Raw genomic sequence first — 21,175 nt, 5'->3', positions numbered from 1 at the left:
GATTGAATATCAATTAACTGAACATTGGTAGTCCCCAGAAGTCAGCCGGATCACATGTCCTTAGTGATTTGTTTAAAGCATTGAGCTGCTCCATGTCCACATCACTAATGGTAAAGTCGACAATGCTTAGGTTCTCAGTGATCCTCGAAGGTGTGACACTCTTTGGGATAACAGAGAATCCATGTTGGATGGCCCACCGACAGAGGATGTTGGACACTGATCGATCGTACTTAATGGCAATCTCCGCCACCTTTGGATCATTGACCAGTTGTCCGCTGCCCAATGGACTGTAGGCTGTGAGATGGATGTCATTCCTCTCACAGTACCATTTGAGTAGTGGCTGGGTGTTGTATGGGTGAAGCTCTACTTGGTTGACGGCGGGCTTGATGCGGCAGTAGGTGAGCAGGTCGTTAAGTGTCTGCACATTGTAGTTTGACACACCAATTGACTTGGTGAGGCCATCGTCCACCAGAGCCTCCATCTCTTGCCATGTCACTTGCAAAGGTACATTGATGACCTTGGCCGAACCATCATCGTTCATTGGATCATCGAGTGATTCGCCAGTGTACTCAAAGGCAACGGGCCAATGCACCAAGTAAAGGTCCAGGTATTCGAGTCCAAGATGGTTCAAGGTGATCTCACAGTGCTTCCTGACGTTGTGTTTCTCGTGACATGTGTTGTATAGCTTGCTTGTGATGAACAACTCCTCCCGCTTCACAACACCAGTAGTAAACATCTCCTTGAGTGCCAATCCCACTTCCTTCTCATTCTGATAGGCGGCAGCACAATCAATATGACGACAACCACCTCTGATGGCAGCCTTAACAGCTTCACCAACTGTATTTGGTTCAGACTTCCATGTTCTATTGTGATCATTCAATCAGTTAGTTTGTTAGTTAGTGATCATTCATTCATTCAATCAAACCAAACAAATAACTAATGACAATGGACTTACCCGAATCCTACAAGAGGTAACTTATGTCCACTGATTAACTTTACACTTGGTTCAATGATAGCTTTGGCGATAGCCATCATTACTGTAGCTTATTTGTCTGATTGATAGAATATATGTTGTTATGTAGTTGGTTGAGAAATTATCTGTAACTACAAGTTATTTGGCTGTTTGTTTATATATTGCAACTTGTTGATAATATATTGCCTTATTCAGAATGAGCTATTCCAAAAATATCTACCTCGATGATTCATTACACGTTACTGAAGCAAATTGAGTGATGTTCACAACACATTGTTAACTTGTGAAGTATTGTTTAAGTACTTCTTGGTATTTATTAGATTGTTGTTTTGCTGTACAGTTCTGTTTACAAAGTTGTTGATGTTGTTGTTGTTAATGGCAGTAGGGTTGGGAGGGATGGAGGAAAGACTGACAACATTATGAGTATGGGTATCCACAACGGTAGATGCACTCGAAGAACTTGGGAATGCATGGACATGGGTCATTGGTACGCATGTTCTGGAGCCACGAGTCCCAACAGTTGGCCATATCACGGTAACAATTCACTTGACATTCACGGCCAGCCAACACCTCAGCAGAGGACATTCCAACCATGAAGATCATGGCGAATACGAGTATGGACAGTATCTTAATCATTGTTTGTTGTTATTATTAGGTATGTAGATAGTTAAGTTTAACTTGTTGACTTTATGATCGTTCAGATGTCAACTATTTATAGACAAATGGGAATGATTGACGTCTAGGCGGACAGACTGACTGGCTGTACATTCAGTCATTTCAAATCTACAGCCTAATATCATCGTAAGTTGGATGTAATGGCAATTTCATTCAATATTCAATATCGGATGTTTGGAATTCAAACTGGCTCTTAGCTCTTGGATGTCCATAAAGTATGATATTATTTCTAGAGAGACACAAAGACGAATGGCCGATGAGTAAATATATGTCGGTATTATATTAATATTTACATGTAAGTTATTAGATATTGATGTGGTTGATCGATCAATAATACATAATTAGTGGGGGTATTGATTGATTGATTGATGGTGTGTGATTGATGTAAGCAACTGGAAAGGGTTGGAAAGGCAGAAGAGATGGTATGCGGATAATATATATATGATGAATGTAACTCTATAAACAAACCGACAAATAACAAACAATCAAGAGTGAGTGAGTGAATTGTAAATATGTCTTATGTATGATGTCATTCATTTATCGATCGATTTCATAACTACTAATACTTGTTAAGATTGAGTGAATTGAGATTGGTCTTGGTGTCCTGTACAAGGAAGCGCACCAGGTTCCTGTAGAAACTGGCCTCTTTGGAACTCTCTACAAATCTCTCATACTGGTCGAGGTTCTCTTGAAGCTTGAGCTTCAATGTGTCGTAGTTCTCTTTGATCAGTTTGATGACTTGCTCCGACACGAGGGATACCTCGGGATGCTCTGTAGTCCACGTCTGGATGATGCCGTTAAAGTGTTGAGTGATCGTTTTGATGTTGAGTAGATGGTTCATCAGTTGTCCGGTGGGGTCCTCCATCTGCACAATCGCAGAGAATGTATCAATGATCTGGCTCGCCCTAACAATCTCATAGAACAGGTCATCATAGTCGCTTGGTTGTGGCAAGAATAAGTCTCCATAGTTTACAAACAAGTTGAATATGTTGATAGTCTGTTCATTCGTTCGCGAGTGAGTGATTGTTAGTAGCTGGAACCAACTGCGCGCATGCTAGAATACAACAAACAAACAATCTTACATCAATTCCAACTGGCAACAGTTCAGTATGAAGTGATTTGTCCGAAGCAGACAATGAGGATAGGAATGAGAAGAGAGTGGACCAAGTGTCTATCCATTTGATTGGCAGTCTGGACTGTGTCTTCTTCTTGTAGGCAACAATACGTTGAATGCAGTTGACACACTTTTGATGGATGTCTGCAGGCAACTTGCCCTTTAGATTGCACTTGATAAACTGATTGATGACATCGACCACATGACATGACAATGGACTCTTCTCCAATTCCTTTGGATCAGGATACAATGATTTCTAATCGTTTGGTCCAAGTAAGTATGTGATTGATTATGATTGATAGATTGATTACATTACCTTTGAATAAATGAATATGTAGCAAGTGGTCTTTACATCGTGGAAGTAGTCCTCGAGCTCACGTCTCTCTGACATGCATATGAGGATGTTGAGACAGAGTTTGGTGAAGAGGATCTTGGACTCTTTGAGAGTGTCTGATGATAGATAACCACAGTAGACCAGGAAGTGACGGATGATGTCGGGGCAGTTGTTATGTGAGGTAAGACCACCTGATGTCAACAATCGTACAAATGCTTCGCTTTGGTAACATAGCTCATACAATATCATTAGGCATGATCCAGTGTCGCTTGATGAGCTATAAGTTGTTTGTTTGTTTGTTTGTTAGTATGTGCATGAACAGTCATTGTAATGATGTGTAGTGTACACTACTACTTACCATGGCTTGACTGTGACGGGAGTGTAGACCCAGCTGCTCAGATATCCACTCATTCTTGACATCATGGTCTGGTTTGGTTCGCCATACTGCTCAGAGTAGAACTTGCATTGATCATCTAGTCCGCCTGCGATCAACTCTGTCAATCCCTTGAGCTAATGATTGATAGATTGAGTGAGTACATCATCCATGCATGCTAGTCAAGTATCGATAGACATACTTTATCAGCATCGGCCAGTGCTGCTAGACTCTTGTTGTAAGGGTTCTGTATCTCGTATTTCTGGAAGTTGGACAGGTATACAAGGATTGTGAGCGCATGGAATCTTGATGGTTTTGGTATGCCAACATCAACGATCGCGTCCATAAGTGAGGGGAAGAGGTCTACAACCATAAAGAACTGAAGCAATGTATTCTGATTGATAAACTCTGTTGCTGTCACAATAATATTGATCAAGTTGATTGATCCAATTCTAATCTTGACTGTTTTGTTGTTGTCATTGTTGTTGTCAGTATGTGTACATGTACATGATGATGATGACGGTCAAACATACCCTCTGAATGCTTGAGTAGACTTTGCAAGTCAGTGATCAGTTCTTTGAACACTATATCAGCAGCATCGATGCCACACAAGATGTTAAGTATATCGAATCCAAAGTTGTTGAACTTCTTTCTAAAGATACTCTTGAGGAATACACTCAATGTCTGTTGGATGTTGAATGTTGAATGTTGAATGTTAGGTTGATTGATTATTAGGTCGATTGAATGAATAAGATAACATTACCTCGAGAATATGAGTTATCCTAATTGCATCAGAGTTCCTTAGCCATTGACAACAGTGAGTGAAGATCTTGTTGATGTTGGGCTTCAATGCCAAGAGGTGATCTTCGGATGTCAGGATGATACATCGCTCGAGGAATGGTATGTTGACTTTGATCAAGAACAGTTGCTCCCAGAATGATGGTTGATCCTTTGACGGATCCTCTCCATTAAAGAACGCTTCATATATCTCTACAAACTTCTCCTTCAACGCCTTTCTCTTTCCTTCGCTATCCTCCTTTCTCAACAGTATCTCTGTATGTCTAGGACCCTGTTGTTCTTGTAACATTCTTATTCTTTTTCTTCTTCTATCTTATGGTTATCTTATGTATGTATGTTAACAATAAACTTATATGTATAGAATGTTTTTGTTTATTTATGAGTACGTGTATAAGTATGAGAGACAAATGAGGTGAGGGGTGTGAGCGACAACGTTGATTTTGTTGATGAATGATGATATTTTTGAAATTAACAAAGGGGGAGTCTTTGCATATTTATTTGATTGGATTGAGTGATGACGCGTCAATCTCTAATGGACCTGGTAGGGACAAGTGTAATTGAATGGATTGTTGACTGGTTCGGATAGAGTGGAGAGTTGGGCCGGAATGATGAAATTAAAAAGAGTGATGAGGTATCGTCCAACCTTTGTATACAAACTCGTTCATGTGATCCACATCTTAATTGATATGTTGTAATGTTTGGTGCTATTTCAATCAATGTCTTGCCTCTCTCCATTAACAATTTATCACGTCCATAGAGTGTAGAACTTGGATTACGTATCTCCATACGAATTGATCGCATTCGTTGATAGACTATCTTATCATCGTCTGCCATTGCCTGTAGATCACCATCATAAATTGAATCATCCAATAGATACCAAAGGTCTACTTCCAAGTGTGGATGACAATTCTTGATCAATTGCAATTGATCAATATGGAGCATGCTCAATGTCTGGAGGTTGATTAGGTATGAGCAGTCGATCGCTTGTTGGAAGTATGCGCCAAACTGAAGGCTGGTGACAGAAATGGGCAACAGGCCCGTGATTGGTTGATTGAAGCTTGAGCCAAACCCCAAGGATATTATCGATGGCGGCAGTGATCCAGGGATGATCGGTTGATTGAAAATGTTGCCAAATGTGAGCTCGGTGATTGAGTTTGGAAGAAAGTCGCACTCAATCGGTCTGTTAAGTCCCAGCGTCAGTGATGTGAGTGTCGCTGGTAGTGAGTGGATGTCCTCTCCATCTCCTTCATACGCATTATCGTCATGATAAATGTCATCGTCAACGTCTTTTGTTGGTGGATAGCTGGTGCATGGCACGCTACAGTCATCCAGGGAAAGACTCAGTAGCGCACTGGGCAGAAAACCTTGGCCAATACTATGTTTGATGCTGTAGTCCCATCCGAGATCCAGAAACTTAAGCCCTGGTGGCAAGACTCCAGGTGGTATTGGCCGGTCGACAATTGTTCCGAATGATAGCCTTGTAAGGGATGACGGTAGTGTGAATCCCTCGCGTGGCGAATATCCAAGACGAAGTGATGTCAGTGAAGAGGGAAAGGCTCTCGGGTCAATAACACTCTGGATGTGAAGTGAACGCAGTGACTGAGGCAGCCATCCAACTTCAAAATATGGGTTCTTGCCGTAGAAGTTCATGTCGGTGAGATTGGTTGGCAGTGCCTGGAAGGACGACAGGACATGCTTGGTTCCCTGTGTAGTGTAGTTTGCAAAGAATATGAGTTCGGCTAGGCCATGAGGGAGAACGAATGGCGATGCATGGTATTGTCCAAATGATATCTTCTTGAGGGACGTGGGCAGGGCACCACCTGGTATCGGATAGTTGAAGTTGTCGCCAAACTCGAGATGTGTGATCGACTCTGGGAGGTATCCAAGCTCAATCGGTCTGTTGAAGTACTTGTTCAATACCAAGAGAGTGAGTGAGGGCGGTAACTGAGGCAAGGGATCGACTTCATTTGTTGTTGCAGGTGGGTATGATGGTGACCCGTACTCAAAGACCCTGTAGAAGCGGAGTGTCTTTAGAGTAGCTGGCAGGGCACCAGGTTCGATCTTTCTTCTATAAACGTGACCAAGATATAGACTGTCCAAGGCAGGCGGCAACACGCCGACAGTTATGTTCTTATCAAAGTTCCATCCAAATGATAGATTAGTTATAGACTCTGGCAATGTACCTGGTATCAATGTTTGATTGAAGTTTTGACCAAATGTCAATGTTGTCAACCAATCTCCAGCACCATCTACAACTCCAGCTCCATCTAGTATTGAACTATGAGTGAGTTCAACATTGTCGTTGTTATCAGACCATGTTGTATAGAATCTCGATTGTTTGAACAGTTGGTTGCTGCTAAGGTTCTGCAGGGGATAGTCAAGGTTACGCAGAGAATTCATTTTTCAGCGGTCTCAATCCTTGGGTTCGAGCTGGTTCGACCCTGGACAACCCTTGGAACAGCAAGGGGAACCCTTTCAAACCTTATCTGATGTTAATTAAATATTTATATTTTTATTGTTGTTGTTGTAGTTGTTGTTGTGGTTGTTGTTGTTGTTGTATGATAAATTAGACCTTAAAGAAATCGTCGTCTCGTCCAAAGGAGTGGAACATATTGGTCAAATATGCGATAATTGTCCAGAGTGCGTTGTGTCGTTGAATGTTGTCAGAAAGGTCGCCAAGTGATCTGATTGTGTCTGACAATATGTTCCATTTCTTCATCTCTCCAAAGACATTCTCAATGATGATCCTCACCTTCTTGATTCGATTGCTCTCATCTTTCTCTCTCAGGATACGCTCGGCATCGAATCCTTCTTTGGTGACCTTGGCTTCCAATGCCTTCAACTTCTTAGATACCTTGGTCGCCTCCTTTCCTTGACGCAGGCGATGCTCATCGAGCGTGCGTTTTCTGATCATCTTGTCTGTGTACTCCATATGATCGATCAATGAAGCCGACTTGATCTTGGGGGTGATGGTGTTGGTGTAGTACTTCTGACCTCCTTTGAATCCTTTGTCACCGAGAATGACAATATCTTCATCGAACAGAGCCTGTAGTCTAGGTGCAGCATCCTTGTAGAGCGAGACGTCAGGCTGGGCGCCTCCCTCTGTCTTACCTACATACACGATCTTGCCACGTATATCGCAAATGACCAACACTGCCAAAGAATACATTGATTTCTTGCCAGAATAAACAAGATCCTTGATCGTCTTGTGTGGCGGCACTTGAATCCTCTGCTCTGACCCGTCCACAATGAGATGAACATTGTGCTTAATACCATCTTTCCATATTTCTGCATGATTGTCTCGAAGCTCTCCATTGTGAACCACATCCTGGAAGTACCCATGGCAGTACGACTTCAATCTATCGAACACCTTGGTGAATGAGTACCTGAGCTGAGCGATTGTCAATTGATATAGGAACACACGCTCCATCATGTACCAGGGAAGGTTGTGGCGGCACCTCATGAGGAAGACGAGCATGTCCTTGTGTTCAAAAGAGTGCTTCTCACAGAGCTGAGACACTTGACTATGGGAGAGCTTGAAGTAACTTGTGTACTCTTCATCTTGGTTGAACCATTGATCTGTAAGTGCAGAGTTGAGGGTATGGCATTTGTCAGTTAATGGACTTAGCTTGCTGGCAGCATATTTATTCTTCACCTTCTTCAAGGGTATTGTTCTTCCTCTTATTGTTCCTCCTTGTTGTTGTTGTTGTTGTTGTTGTTGTTGTTGGTGTTGGTGTTGCAGCTGCTTTCTTGGCCTTTGATTTAGACACTGGTTTGGTTATTGCTGGGCTTGGTGCTGCTGGGCTGGGTGCTGGGATGGGTGGTGATGTAGTTGTTGACATCGCATTATCGTCGATATCTATCGTTGCCCTGCTGGAGATACCGGTGTTCGCTTCGCACCATTGAGTCCATTTCTCTCGTTTGTTGGTTAGATACTCGACAAGGCAGTTCCATCGACAGAAGTATACAAAGACGCCAAACGTGCTGTCTGGATGGCAACACTTCAAGATGCGAGAACAACCCTTTGAACAGTTCTGGCAATGTTGGACAGAATCTCCAATGATAGGCTTCTCTGGATCGTGTTCTCCAATCGCAGGTACAGCAAGCTTCAAATAGGGCATTGACCTGGTATGGTTTGTAATATGTCCAACACTGCACATCATCATTTTTTGGTCGCCATAGTAGACAATGATCTTCTTCTCGATCTTGTTCTCTGGTGAATTGCAAGTCGCCTCTACTATAATCCGGTTGGGATTGGTTGGGTCTCGAACGTTGGAATGCAGGAAGCACTTGGTTTGTTTGCTAGTCTCTCCATCCATCAACTTCTTGGTATGTGTGATATTCATCAGCTCTCTATTGTTCTCTGCCGCACCTTGTTTGGTTGGCGTCTTCATTTGCTGAAGCGTGAGTGTTGATGACAACGATGTTGGTTGTGGCTGTTGTTGTTGTGGCTGTTGTTGTTGTGGCTGTGGTTGTTGTTGTTGTTGTTGCGATAATGACTTGATGATTCCCTCTAACTCCTCTATACGCAGCCTCAACGTGTGAGTCTCCTCCTGTGATTCTTTAGTCTGGAACATATCAATGATGATATTGTAACACAGTTTGGCGCACACGGGCAGGTGTTTGCCCAAGACCCAGATATCCAACTCAGTACCGCAGAAGAAGCATTTGACACCTGCTTGCTTAACTCTGGTGACTATTAACTGGGTTAGCTCCTCAGACATCAGATGTTGTATTATATATATGTATTAATTGGTCGCTATTACTATGTTGGAGGTTGCAAAGGGTCATCACGGGTCGGACCTTGGATTCCAAAACAAATATTTGAAGAATCCACCCACAACACCCGTTGAACCCTGCAGAACCCAAGCTAACCTTAGCAGCAATCAAGTAATGAATGACTCTTTAGTATTGAATACAATCTCTTGCAAGTCAATGCCAAATAACACAAGTCAAACTGATTCTCCAACAACCTACTATCGGGAGCTATAAATGGCAATAAGTTCTGTACCAACACTGTATGAGGTAATGATTCCATCTATTACTACTGCTACACCTACTACAACTACAACTACTACAAGTGTTTGACATGTCTTCAAAGTTGTTACAGACTTGTGAAGGGGTGTCACTTGCAATCTTTGATGTTTCTCATTCTTGAACTTTGACATTAATATCTTTACTCATTGATCATTCATCTACTTCATTCATCCATTCATTCTTTCATTATTGTTGTTATACTACTACTACTACTATGTTGTTATAATATCATATACCAAGTTCAATCAATCAATCAATCAATATCATTATTTTGAAAGGAAGAAAAAGTAGAAGATGGAGAGTTTGTCACTGACTGTGTTGAGAGTTCTGATTGATCAGATGAGGCCTCATGACTCGGATGTAGCATTTCTAGCATTGACTAGTAAAAGGATGTACTCATTGTTGAAGAAAGAAGTATCGTTGTTTAGGTCTCCAAGGGAGGAGGTGTTTTGGTCGCTACACGGTAATGATCCAATCACTCCAGGTGACATCCGTCCAAGACAATTGTCCAACAACTCCAATGACGATGACAATGATGACGACAATCACACCACTATAATTGAAATCAAGACATTATCATTTGGACCAGCATTTAATAGACAGATTGGAATTGGTTGCCTACCTGACACGATCACAACGCTTACCTTGGGTTGGGAATTCAATAAGGACATCATGGTCGGGACGCTACCATCGTCCTTGATCAAACTCTTCATTGGCAATCACTACAACAGCAAGATAGAGAGTGGCGCGCTGCCCGAGACGCTCCAAACCCTCAGATTCTACAGCAACTATGACTTCCCCAGGAGGACACTCGAGGCCAACTGCAGGATACCCAAGCTACCGGGCTCACTTACACAGATGGAGTTTGGACACTACTTCAACTCATTCCTATTCCCAGGCTACTTCCCCGACTCCATCACCATACTTCGATTCGGCGAATGGTTCCTCCAGCCAATCGAGGTCGGTGTCCTACCAATGTCGCTCACTGAGTTAGCCTTTATCGGTTCATACCCTTATGCCATCCCTCTCAAGGCCTTCCCGCCTTCACTCCAGGACCTCACATTCCAATCCGATTACAGTCCACCCTCCCCCATCACTCTTCCAGTGTCAATTGAGCGTCTGTACACCGGCTGGGACGGCAGCACTGTGCTCACGCCCGGCATGCTCCCGTCAAAGTTGGACACACTTGACCTTTACCAATATTATCAAGAAATCAATCCAGGTGTACTACCTGAATCGCTACAACGCCTGTCGATCTTCCATGGACACAGTCAACCATTGCTCCCTGGCTCACTGCCCATGAACCTCACCGACCTCACATTCTATATCACTTTCGATCAAGAGCTGCCGCCAGGTATTCTGCCACCCAAACTTGAGTGGCTCAATCTTGGGTCGGACTTTAGACACCCTCTCTTGCCAGGTGTCCTCCCTCCATCACTCACCGACCTTTCTATGGATGATGACTATTGTCTATTTCAGCGCATTGGGCCAGGTGTGTTGCCCGATTCGCTCAAGGTGCTCACCATTGGCGACGCATACACTCAATATCCAACGGACTATCCGGCACAGCCTTGGGTGTTACGGGAGCCTGTTACATACTTGAATGATTTCATCGTGCCGCTGTCCCTCCCATTGTCCATCCGCTATCTGACACTTGGCGGGGGCTTCAACCAAGAGCTCACGCCAGGTCTCATACCAGAGTTTGTAACAGACTTGACACTGGGACGCCATTACAACACTGCGCTGTCACCTGGATCTTTGCCCAACTCAATTGTTAGGTTGAAATTTGGAGACTTCTTTAATCACCCGGTTGGAGCCGACACCTTGCCAACAAGCCTCAAGTCGTTGGCCTTTGGAAACAACTTCAACCAGATGATCACTCTACCCGACGCACTGACTGAGCTCACTCTTGGCGGATGTTTTGAACATGAACTCATTCTTCCATTTAATCTTAGAGCATTGTCTCTCTATCATATCAAACAGATTGGACATGTTATTATGTCTGCTGAGAATGACTCTGGCGATGCTGTGCCCTCAGTCCAAGTCTTCACCAAATGTATATTAAACTCATCAATGTTCCAGAACGGGGATGAGCCAGACCCAATGCCAAGGATGGTGCAGCATTTCAAGTCACTGACATGTGCGTTCAAGACACCAGAGAAGGTATACCTGAGTGAGCAAACTTTGGTCACAAGTATCAAGGCAACAGCAAGGTGTACTCCAAACATTAGAACATACGAGATAAGATGTGGAATGATTCGTTCCGTCACACGTAGGCTTGATGATCACAGGCTATTATGTATAGCCAAACATAGCTTTTTGGATTACGGTTTAATATCAACACATATATTAATTATCACTTTGTAAATATATTATAAACAATATGTCTATCCATCAATCCATCCATCTGGAATCATACCCTTGCATGAGTTGGTGTGAGTGGCGCCTTTTTAAATTTTGAATTTGAATTGTTTAACGGATAAACAGTTGTAACATCTAAGATGTACACAACATCAGAGTGTTGATGCCAGGTCACTTACATTGTCAAACACATAACAACGAATTATAGAGCACATTACAACAGTGTGTGGACATAAAGATACAGACGACAGACATGAGCAAGAGAAATGATAACACATCCTTCACGCCATTGAAGAGGAAGAAGATGGATCACAGCAGTCCTGCTGCATCACCTGCCGCTGTCACTCCTTCCAAAGTGCTATCAATGTACGTTATTCATTCATCATTGTGATGTTGATCAATCATATGACGTCAAACAACACACTCACTAATCAATCAATCACTCAATCAAACATTAGGGACGACTTTGATGACGAACGATTCCAATTGGAATGCGATAAGGAAGCTATTAGAGAAGAGAGGATGGTAGTGGAGAAGGCACGTAAAGAGGTGGAACAACGTGAAGATACTGTGAAGGTGTATGAGTACTCGTTGGAAGAAAGAGAGTTTGAATTGGAGGAACGAAAGATGGAGTTGAATGAGAAGGAGTCGTGGCTCAAATGCGAGGAGGCACGTCTCAATGAGTTGGCCCAAGAGATGGTGTCAGCAACCACAGACATTAGTGCCAGCCAGACTGCGCTGGCCGAGCGCGAGGCAGCACTATGCGACCGCGAGAAGCGTGTGGCAGAGCGCGAAGCACAGTTTGTCGCCATCGAGAGCGAGCTAAAGGTGCGCAGGAAGAAGCTGGCCGAGATTGAACAGCGTCTGAAGCAGCGAGATCACGAGATAAAGATGGCAGAGATCTCTGCACTACAAACGATGAACAAGCGATCAATGACTTCACCAAATGATGCAGATGTCGGTGGATCAGACAACCTATTCCAATCAACGTCATCCATGTCAATGTCACTGAGCACCCTATCACCAATCGCCCCAAAGTCATCAATGACATCAACAACAACAACAACAAGCAACAATCTGTCGGAGAGCACCATCAGTCCTCTATCACCAGCTCCAAAGGCTCGCATGTCTGTGGCGCCTCGCAAGTCCATCGTGCCAAAGACATCGCTTATCAACGCCAAGTCACCAAAGAAGACATTTATGGCACCGAGAAAGTCGATCATCAAGGGAGACACGATCGCCACCTTGCTCAACAAAGAGAACTCTGGCTCATCCTCGGCCAACACCACTTCACCGACATCTCCAGCGACCAAGATATTACGTCGTCCATCCATCATACCCTCGCGTCAGAGCATTCTCAAGTAATCCCCCACTAGTTTTATCTGCATTATCATCCCTATCATCCATTTGCAACCTTGTTTAACCCTTCCCTGTATAGCAATCCTGTCCGACATGTTGGCCATATTGGTTAATTCCAATGTACCAAGTTTAATAAATCAAGGTCACTTCATTCCTTCATACATTCATTGGTCAAATCTTGACTCAGTCCACCCAACAAATAATCTTGAAATGAGGGATGATTGAAATTCTTTCACACTCACTTCAGTCCAAATCAACATAAGCAAGTGTTTCTTGGAAGGTCACACACTCAAAACCATCTTCAGAAGCAATCAACCAAACTCATTGGGAAAATTTGAAAGTCATTTCGAGCTCAAACACACACAGAAGGAAGAGATACATAATTACAACAACTACAACCAATCACTCAAATCTACAACTAAACTCTATATAAGAAAAGTGATTTTATAAAGGTAGTTGTTGTTCAAATCAAGTTAATTTATAAACACAAACAGATAGATAAACAGATAGAATAGAGAGATAAACAATGGTTAGAAAGGCTTCAACAACAACTACAAAGGTCACAATTCCACCAAAGACCCAAGAGAGTGTAGGTTTTGAGATATACACCAACGACTCATTCAATCATTCATCATACTCACATAACAACGCCGCTGTCATCAACAACAACAGAAAAAGAGGAAGAACGAGGATGATATTGTACATCAACCTGTGAAGAAACTTGTTACGAGTGGCAAGTCACCTATATGCGCACTGTTTGAGAAGTACCAAGGTATGTTAATACAGAGTAGCACAGATGAGGATTGAATATTAACCCTCCCTCAATCACAAACTTAGACCCAGCCGACAAGTCAATAATAGGTCCAGATGGAATAACGAGTTTCTGTCATGATCTAGGCCTTGCCCCTGACAGTGTATGTTATACCTTTACATAATGAGATACCCTGCCTATGTCATTGTGACTAATCCTCTTCGCATACACACACATATATAGATTCAAGTGTTGATACTAGCATGGACAATGAACGCAAAGAAGATGGGATACTTTACATATGATGAGTTTAAGGTTGGATTCGAGCAACTGAGATGCAATGACCTGCCGAACCTAAAGAGGACACTGCAAACAATGACACATCAAATCAAGCTGGACCCAATCAAATTCTCAGAGTTATACAAGTTCTCCTTCCGCTTCGCCAGTGAGATTGAGAGTAAGAAGTCTGTTGATCTCCAGATTGCAGCAGAGATGCTCGAGTTGGTCCTACCGGACGGTCCACATACCAAATCCTTTATCAAATTCCTAAGAGTAAGTCATACCTCTATCATCACCTTGAGTCACACATTCTCAATCTAACACATCACTCTCTCTTAAACAGAACACCAAGTCATATAAAGTGATCAACATGGATCAATGGGTTTGCTTCTTGGAGTTCTCAAAGACTGTCAAAGGTGACCTATCCAACTATGACGAATCTGAAGCATGGCCACTGCTCATTGATGACTTTGTAGAGTTCACCTCAAATGATGGAAGAAAGTGATTGCCTACAACATTGCTCAGCATAATAAGGCTATCAAGGTAGCAATCATTCAATCAATCAACGCAATCATCCAACTCAATCATTCATCCATTCATTCATTCATCAATGTATCAATTCAACTTCAATCATTGGACAAGCCACAAACTACCCACACAGGACTCAATGCAAACACACATCCTCATCACATCAGTACTCTCTCTCATTGGACATCCGGCTGATGACACTCAACAACGACTGACAAGTGTCGCCAACAGCAACAAACAACCGATGATATTTGGACACGACTAAAGGGTGATCACGATTCCCCGACCTCGTTGACAGCAGCAACAACAACAGCAGAATGCAGACACAAGACATATCATCGATGTGATAAATATATAACAAGTATGATTCATCTACTATAGCAGCAGATGGACATATGCTTTTTGAGATCGTAATCACACCATCACAATCTGGGACATTACCTCCTAGTTGTGACCTTTAACACGGCATAGCTTGATTTACTGTGAGGTAGAATACTTCCTTGGTTATCCATTCAAGGACCAAGTGACATTGCGCAACACTGCCCTATTCAACCAAACACAAACTTGTTATGATCAACAGATATTTTTTTGACATTCCCTTCCCAACATTGACATCAATCAATCATGGAACTGACTCGATGGAATGTTTGTGCCCTATTTTGGGAGATTTAGATTCCATCCATGCACGTCTTGATGGTCTTGTTTTATCATGGGGTCAACAATTAATTGTGATCGTTTCGTTCTGATCAAAACATGAGGCGAGTGACTGGTTCATTTTCAAAACGACACAAGTTAGATATATAGATACATATAGACTTTGTTTTAAAGGTAAGAACCTCCTCCATAGTCAATCATCACTACCATGTCCTGAACAACAATTGTATCATCTTTGGTCGACCTTTGACATCCATTGTGTTCCTTCCCCATTGGACTTAGAGACAAAATCAACGACCAACGTCCAATCTATTTTTGATTGGTCCTTGGGGAATTTTGCAAATTTTGATTTATTTTGCAGTCCCTTCAATCTTGATTTAATGTGGTCAACCTGCAAAGGATCGGCCTCGGGTAATGTGTTTAAGCTAGTACCAACAATGTTAACCTCTCAATTCAACGTCCATCTACTTTAACTATTGTCATACAATTCATATTCATTTACTCACTTTGTCTCTCCATCTCTCACTCACTAACTCAGTTCACTATCAATCAAACTTTCTATCTCTACCTTATACTTACTCACTCTCAGACAAAGACAAGAAGTGAATAATAATAATAATAATAATAATAACAAGACATTGCAACCATCAACAACGACACGACAATAACAATTACAGGTAATTACACATATATATATTATTAATGAAATGCACACCCTATCAACAATGTCATCGCCATCAATCCAAAATTGGTGTTCATGTCCGCCTATGGAAGTCATGATACTTAAAGGGAGTCCAACATTACCTTCCATCCATCCACCTTCCAACCATAAACCATACCACCTTCCTTATCTTCCCCTTCACTTCACATTAACACCAATCGTAGATGATCAGAATCAATCACCACCACACATTCACACCCCAAACACATAATGCATTAACAACATACATAACATGGTGCGTAACACTCATTCCTTTCAACCTATCCAACCAATCAATCAAGTGGGATGATCAAACACCTTCACACTCACACACAGGTTGGCGTGCCACCAGTCACACTACGATCACGACCTGTGAGCACTCGGTGTGTGGATTGATCATCCATACCTGGTCTGCTTTACAAACAACATCATCAGCAGCAACATCATCTCTCATCATCACCTTATGTGTAGAGTAAAAGAGTTGTGCGGCTGTGCTCCAAAGTGTTCCTTTATATATATTATATTAGACTGTTTATATATCACTCATTCTTATCACCTTTGGTTAATGTTGTTGTTGTTCTCAACTCAACTCAACTCAACTACTATCACTCTCTTGTATGTAAACAACATCCATCCATCCGCCCACCTATCCTTGCATCACTATCCTTCAATTTACCTTCAATTCGACTTCACTTTATCAACGACATCTCTAGCAGTCCTATATAAATATTGTTAGTTAGATAGATAGTTAATTAGTTCATTAGTTCATTAGTTAGTATAAACAAGGTAATGATACCCTCCGACCATTACCATGTACAGATATATTTGCAATGCATTGGCATACAATACCGTTCCACCTCATCATCCTTGTTTTGTTAGTAATCGAAGAAGGTCTCACTATCAATGTCGCCCGACAATGGGTGCCATTCATGTGACCAATCCTTCGAAGTTTCCACCCAAAAAAAACAAGCAAGCTTCCACGATCGACTCACCTTTGGAAGCAAAAGCACCAAAATCACGATCAAGCGGGCCCTACCCACCAAGACACAAGGCCCCGCATGGATTACCCGTCCGATTCGATGACTTGCCTTAACCAAACAACCTATTTATAACTCATTTTTTGTCTATTGACCTATCAGTCCGGACGGAACATGTCTGTCTGTATTTGGCCCACATCAATATTTTGTGTCTGTCCATCTAACTTTTGTGTTAATTAGATGATGGTGATTTATAAGTTTAGTTTAGATAGATGGTCCAAGGACGGACGATCAATATCAAACACACCCCTTTGTTGTGTTTTGTCTTTGTCTTTGTCTCTGTTGTGTTTGTCTTGGTGTTGTGTTTGTGTGTGGTTGTTGATGTTGTTGCAATGTGTGTCTGTGCTTGCTCACTCACTCATTGTGAGATTGCAATGATATTATTGATAAATGTACATTTATCGTGATTAAGTGTTTGTCAACTTCCCAGCCCCTCCTCATCACGATCATCTATCTATCTCTTCCCTTCTCTAATCTTTGCCTTTTTTAATATAGCCAAATACAATACTTGTAATACTACTACAAATACTACAACTACAACATCTACAACAACAGCTACAACATCTTACAACCTAACCAACTTAAAAAAGTAGTCAAATAATGGGAAACATATGTTCTGCAAGTGGCGAAGATGCCAAAGCCAATCAAGATATTAACTCTCAGATCGAGAAAGAGAGAAAGAAGAAGTACAATGAAGTCAAGTTATTGTTACTTGGTGCCGGTGAATCAGGTATGTGTTATAGTCTACTCCATCAATCTTCAATCAATCAAGGATGTTAACCAACACATCAATCACATCAATCCAATCAATAAGGCAAATCAACAATCGCCAAACAAATGAAGATTATTCATCAGAGTGGATATAGTGACGATGAGAGGAAGGAGTTTAAGCCAATTATATACAGGAACATACTGGACAATATGAGAATCCTGTTGGATGGAATGTCCCGAATAGGAATGAATGTTGATCAAGCAAATGCTGAAGCAGCCACAATGGTAAAGGACCTCACCTCCTTAAACTCGGTGGCCTCCACAGACAACTGGAATGAGATGGGTGAGGACCGTGGCAAGCAAATCAAAGGACTCTGGGCTGATCCAAGCATCAAGCAAGCCATGAAGAGAGTATCAGAGTTTAGTACACTTCCAGACTCTGCTCCATAGTATGTAGATAACGACATGCCAAGGTCAAGAACAACAACATCAATACTTTCCAATACTAACATACCTTACTCCTCTCTCTCAACTATTCCAGTTTCTTTGACAACATTGATAGAATGATATCCCAGGTATACTTACCAACAGACCAAGACATACTACATACAAGAGTGATGACCAGAGGAGTGCATGAGATCAACTTTGAGGTTGGCAAGATTAAGTTCAGAATGGTAGACGTTGGAGGCCAACGTAGTGAGCGAAAGAAGTGGTTGTCATGTTTTGACGATGTCACTGCCGTAGTGTTCTGTGTTGCTCTGAGTGAATATGACCAGCTGCTATACGAAGACAACACCACCAACCGTATGCTAGAGTCGATGCGTGTCTTTAACGACGTGTGCAACACATGGTTCAACAACACTCCCATCATTCTGTTCCTCAACAAGTCGGATCTGTTCCGCGAGAAGATCAAGTCGGCCGATCTGGCCGAGACGTTCCCAGAGTACAAGGGCGGCAAGGACTTTGAGCGTGGCGCCAACTACATCAAGGAGCGATTCATGCAGATCAACAAGAACGAGAACAAGAGCATCTATTCACACATCACCTGTGCGACTGATACCGACAACATTCGTGTAGTATTCCAAGCAGTGAAGGACATCATATTCACCCAATGTGTAATGAAGGCTGGACTGTATTCATAATGGCATGGTTATCCAGCCAACCCTCTCAAATAAAACCAACCAACCTTTCAAACCAATGTCTAGCCATTCAGCCAGTCCAACGACCTAAACAGGGAAATGCAAAGATGGAAACCCGACAGTCTAATGTAGTTAACTACCAATGATAAATTTGTCAATGGAGCTCCATCAATTGATCAGTTCCAGGAACTATAGTTCATCAGACACAACCATTCTATGAGACCTAGATATCGAGTGAGATGAATGACATGTCCCTTTAGAGTCTATCTAACCATAACAAGTACAATGTCACCAACTACAGGAACAAAAAGAAAGGACCTTCCACAAGTACACCATATCAATGAGATATAGCAAAGAGAGTAGACTTTACTCAAGGTGAACTCTATTTGTCAATCGCAAGACAAGTCGAACAAGTATTCAATATCGAGAAAACTGGTGATCGATGTATGTTCCTAGGTCTAGACCAAGATGGAAAGGATTGTATAACTCCATTTGAAAGGATACCAGTTCCACCACCCGAATGTCTCTACCTCTCATTCTCTGATTGAGATAATATCTCTCTTTCTAAGACCTACCAGCCCTCTAAATAAGAATAATAGTTATTCTCTTTTATCATTACATGTTGGTTGATTGATTGTGGCAATTATTACCATTTTATTGACTCTATTTCTATTTCCACTGAAAGTTTGGATGGATGAAGAGATAGTTACGAACAAGTTGTTGTTTGTTTGGTTGGTTTGGATTGATGGATTGTTGATGAATGATATAAGTAGATTGATTCTTTCCAATTTTCTTACACTATGTACATGGGCGAGTGTTGTTTGTTTAGGAGCACAGCGGAAACACTTGAATTCGTTTAGATTGGAAGGATCTGCAGGAGGAGGTCACCCAAACTTACTACACCGATTGGTTTCTTGGTGTCGGCATGATCGACGATAAAGATACGGTGTACCTCGTTGGTGAAGATCTTGTTCAGGACTGACTCAAAGGTGTCGGTCTTGAGGGCAAAGATGGCGTGTCTTGGACGGATGGTGTTGGCGTCCTTCTTGATAAAGTCCAAGAAGGCAGACACTGGGCGGTAGAGCTTCCAGAAGAGCGAGCCATCGGTGGCCATCGCCTTGAGGTCTCGTGTGGAGAGGGTGTCCACCAGTACGCCCTTGTCATCGACAACAGCCAAACCACTGATGTTCTTCTCCTCCATGAGCTTGAAGGCATCAATTGTGATCATGGTGGTTGGGACGGTGACAATGTCGCCATCATTGCATAGGCCACGCATTTCGCTGACAAGCAAGTCCTTCTTGGTACCGAGGTACTGTAGGTTGTCGTGGACGTACTTGACCATCTGGGACATGGTCAAGATAGAGACGAGATGACGCTCCTTCATGTTGTTTAAGATGGGGATATGATGGGCATGTTGGTCTCTGGCCATGATCTCGACCACCGACAACAGTGAGTAGTCTTGGGTGATTGGATGGAACTTGTTCTCCTTGGTGGGGAAGGACATAACATCGTCCACTCGCAGTCCCTGGAACTGCTCAGACTCTTGGGAAAGTTTCCAGAAGTCATGCTCTGGTGACATCTTCTCCTTTCCAAAGTGATGATTAACATATTTGACAATGTCAAAGATGTCAATGAATGACAACCACTTCTTTCTATCTAATTATTTGTAAGATCAGTTAGAAATTGTAAGGTTATTATTGTTCAATCAATCAATTATTACACATACCTCCTTGAGTGAATACTGGGACGGATAAGAACTTCTTGTCACATAGACCCTTAAACACTTTACACAGGTTATCATCTCTTTGAGCGGAAAAGATGATCTCATCTCTGGTCTTGATGGACATGGCACGAGAGTGGGCCAACTTTAAAAGTAGGGCATCACCATCATTGGGGATGGTGATTGAAGCGGGTTCGGTATGTTTCGAGTGAGACTCAACTCTTGCTTTCTTGTTCTCCTCTGTGGCAGTACCGGCCTGACTCTTTCTCTTATGATCTTCCATATTTGGAAATTGATTTGATTGATTGATTTGAATTTAATAATATATTAATTAAATAATTAATTAATTGAAAAATACTCTTTAGTTATTTATATAATACTATTTATATATTTGATTAATGATGAACCAGAGTCAAACTAATACTGAAGAGGCATCCGATGGCTGTGTGCTATAACATTAATGGATGAAGGATGGATGGATGGATGAGAGGTATGTTGGTGTGTGTGTGAGAGGTGTATGCGGTATGCATATTGTACTCTTGGCTGTGAGAGAGAGAGGTTCATTTAGGCGAAGTTATCTTAATGCCTAATATGGAGAGTAGGCCGTGTTGACCATATGCATGCATTTTAAA

General features: G+C 42.1%; 9 protein-coding genes across 9 annotated transcripts; 3 read left to right on the top strand and 6 right to left on the bottom strand.

Moving 5' to 3' along the window:
• Positions 1-13: 13 nt before the first annotated feature.
• Positions 14-1,035, bottom strand: SAMD00019534_061770 (hypothetical protein; the record flags this gene model as incomplete). Its single annotated transcript, XM_012898775.1, has 2 exons — positions 14-863; positions 956-1,035. The coding sequence occupies 2 exons, from the start codon at positions 1,033-1,035 to the stop codon at positions 14-16; spliced, it is 930 nt and encodes a 309-aa protein (XP_012754229.1).
• Positions 1,036-1,390: 355 nt separating this feature from the next.
• Positions 1,391-1,609, bottom strand: SAMD00019534_061760 (hypothetical protein; the record flags this gene model as incomplete). The annotated part of the gene is made up of 1 exon (XM_012898774.1): positions 1,391-1,609. The coding sequence occupies one exon, from the start codon at positions 1,607-1,609 to the stop codon at positions 1,391-1,393; it is 219 nt and encodes a 72-aa protein (XP_012754228.1).
• A 610-nt stretch (positions 1,610-2,219) lies between these two features.
• On the bottom strand, positions 2,220-4,580 carry SAMD00019534_061750 (hypothetical protein; the record flags this gene model as incomplete). The annotated part of the gene is made up of 7 exons (XM_012898773.1): positions 2,220-2,657; positions 2,731-3,018; positions 3,079-3,373; positions 3,455-3,606; positions 3,672-3,931; positions 4,003-4,153; positions 4,233-4,580. Coding segments are annotated over 7 exons (1,932 nt in total), but the record flags the coding sequence as incomplete, so codon positions are not given.
• A 301-nt stretch (positions 4,581-4,881) lies between these two features.
• Positions 4,882-6,667, bottom strand: SAMD00019534_061740 (hypothetical protein; the record flags this gene model as incomplete). Its single annotated transcript, XM_012898772.1, has 3 exons — positions 4,882-4,943; positions 5,056-5,447; positions 5,520-6,667. 3 exons carry the CDS (start codon positions 6,665-6,667, stop codon positions 4,882-4,884), a joined length of 1,602 nt encoding a protein of 533 aa, XP_012754226.1.
• A 166-nt stretch (positions 6,668-6,833) lies between these two features.
• Positions 6,834-7,700, bottom strand: SAMD00019534_061730 (hypothetical protein; the record flags this gene model as incomplete). The annotated part of the gene is made up of 1 exon (XM_012898771.1): positions 6,834-7,700. The coding sequence occupies one exon, from the start codon at positions 7,698-7,700 to the stop codon at positions 6,834-6,836; it is 867 nt and encodes a 288-aa protein (XP_012754225.1).
• A 1,994-nt stretch (positions 7,701-9,694) lies between these two features.
• On the top strand, positions 9,695-13,030 carry SAMD00019534_061720 (hypothetical protein; the record flags this gene model as incomplete). Its single annotated transcript, XM_012898770.1, has 3 exons — positions 9,695-11,467; positions 11,874-12,031; positions 12,124-13,030. The coding sequence occupies 3 exons, from the start codon at positions 9,695-9,697 to the stop codon at positions 13,028-13,030; spliced, it is 2,838 nt and encodes a 945-aa protein (XP_012754224.1).
• A 520-nt stretch (positions 13,031-13,550) lies between these two features.
• SAMD00019534_061710 (hypothetical protein) lies at positions 13,551-14,559 on the top strand (the record flags this gene model as incomplete). Its single annotated transcript, XM_012898769.1, has 5 exons — positions 13,551-13,613; positions 13,697-13,796; positions 13,862-13,938; positions 14,019-14,327; positions 14,398-14,559. 5 exons carry the CDS (start codon positions 13,551-13,553, stop codon positions 14,557-14,559), a joined length of 711 nt encoding a protein of 236 aa, XP_012754223.1.
• A 3,014-nt stretch (positions 14,560-17,573) lies between these two features.
• Positions 17,574-18,826, top strand: SAMD00019534_061700 (hypothetical protein; the record flags this gene model as incomplete). Its single annotated transcript, XM_012898768.1, has 3 exons — positions 17,574-17,703; positions 17,788-18,133; positions 18,226-18,826. 3 exons carry the CDS (start codon positions 17,574-17,576, stop codon positions 18,824-18,826), a joined length of 1,077 nt encoding a protein of 358 aa, XP_012754222.1.
• An 853-nt stretch (positions 18,827-19,679) lies between these two features.
• SAMD00019534_061690 (hypothetical protein) lies at positions 19,680-20,826 on the bottom strand (the record flags this gene model as incomplete). Its single annotated transcript, XM_012898767.1, has 2 exons — positions 19,680-20,479; positions 20,550-20,826. 2 exons carry the CDS (start codon positions 20,824-20,826, stop codon positions 19,680-19,682), a joined length of 1,077 nt encoding a protein of 358 aa, XP_012754221.1.
• Between the last annotated feature and the right edge of the window lie 349 nt (positions 20,827-21,175).

This window comes from Acytostelium subglobosum, assembly GCF_000787575.1.
Source record: "Acytostelium subglobosum LB1 DNA, scaffold: scaffold11, whole genome shotgun sequence".
NCBI classification, from domain to species: Eukaryota; Evosea; class Eumycetozoa; order Acytosteliales; family Acytosteliaceae; genus Acytostelium; species Acytostelium subglobosum.
Note: the sequence above shows the minus strand (reverse complement) of the source record. Positions and strands in the feature narration are given on the sequence as shown.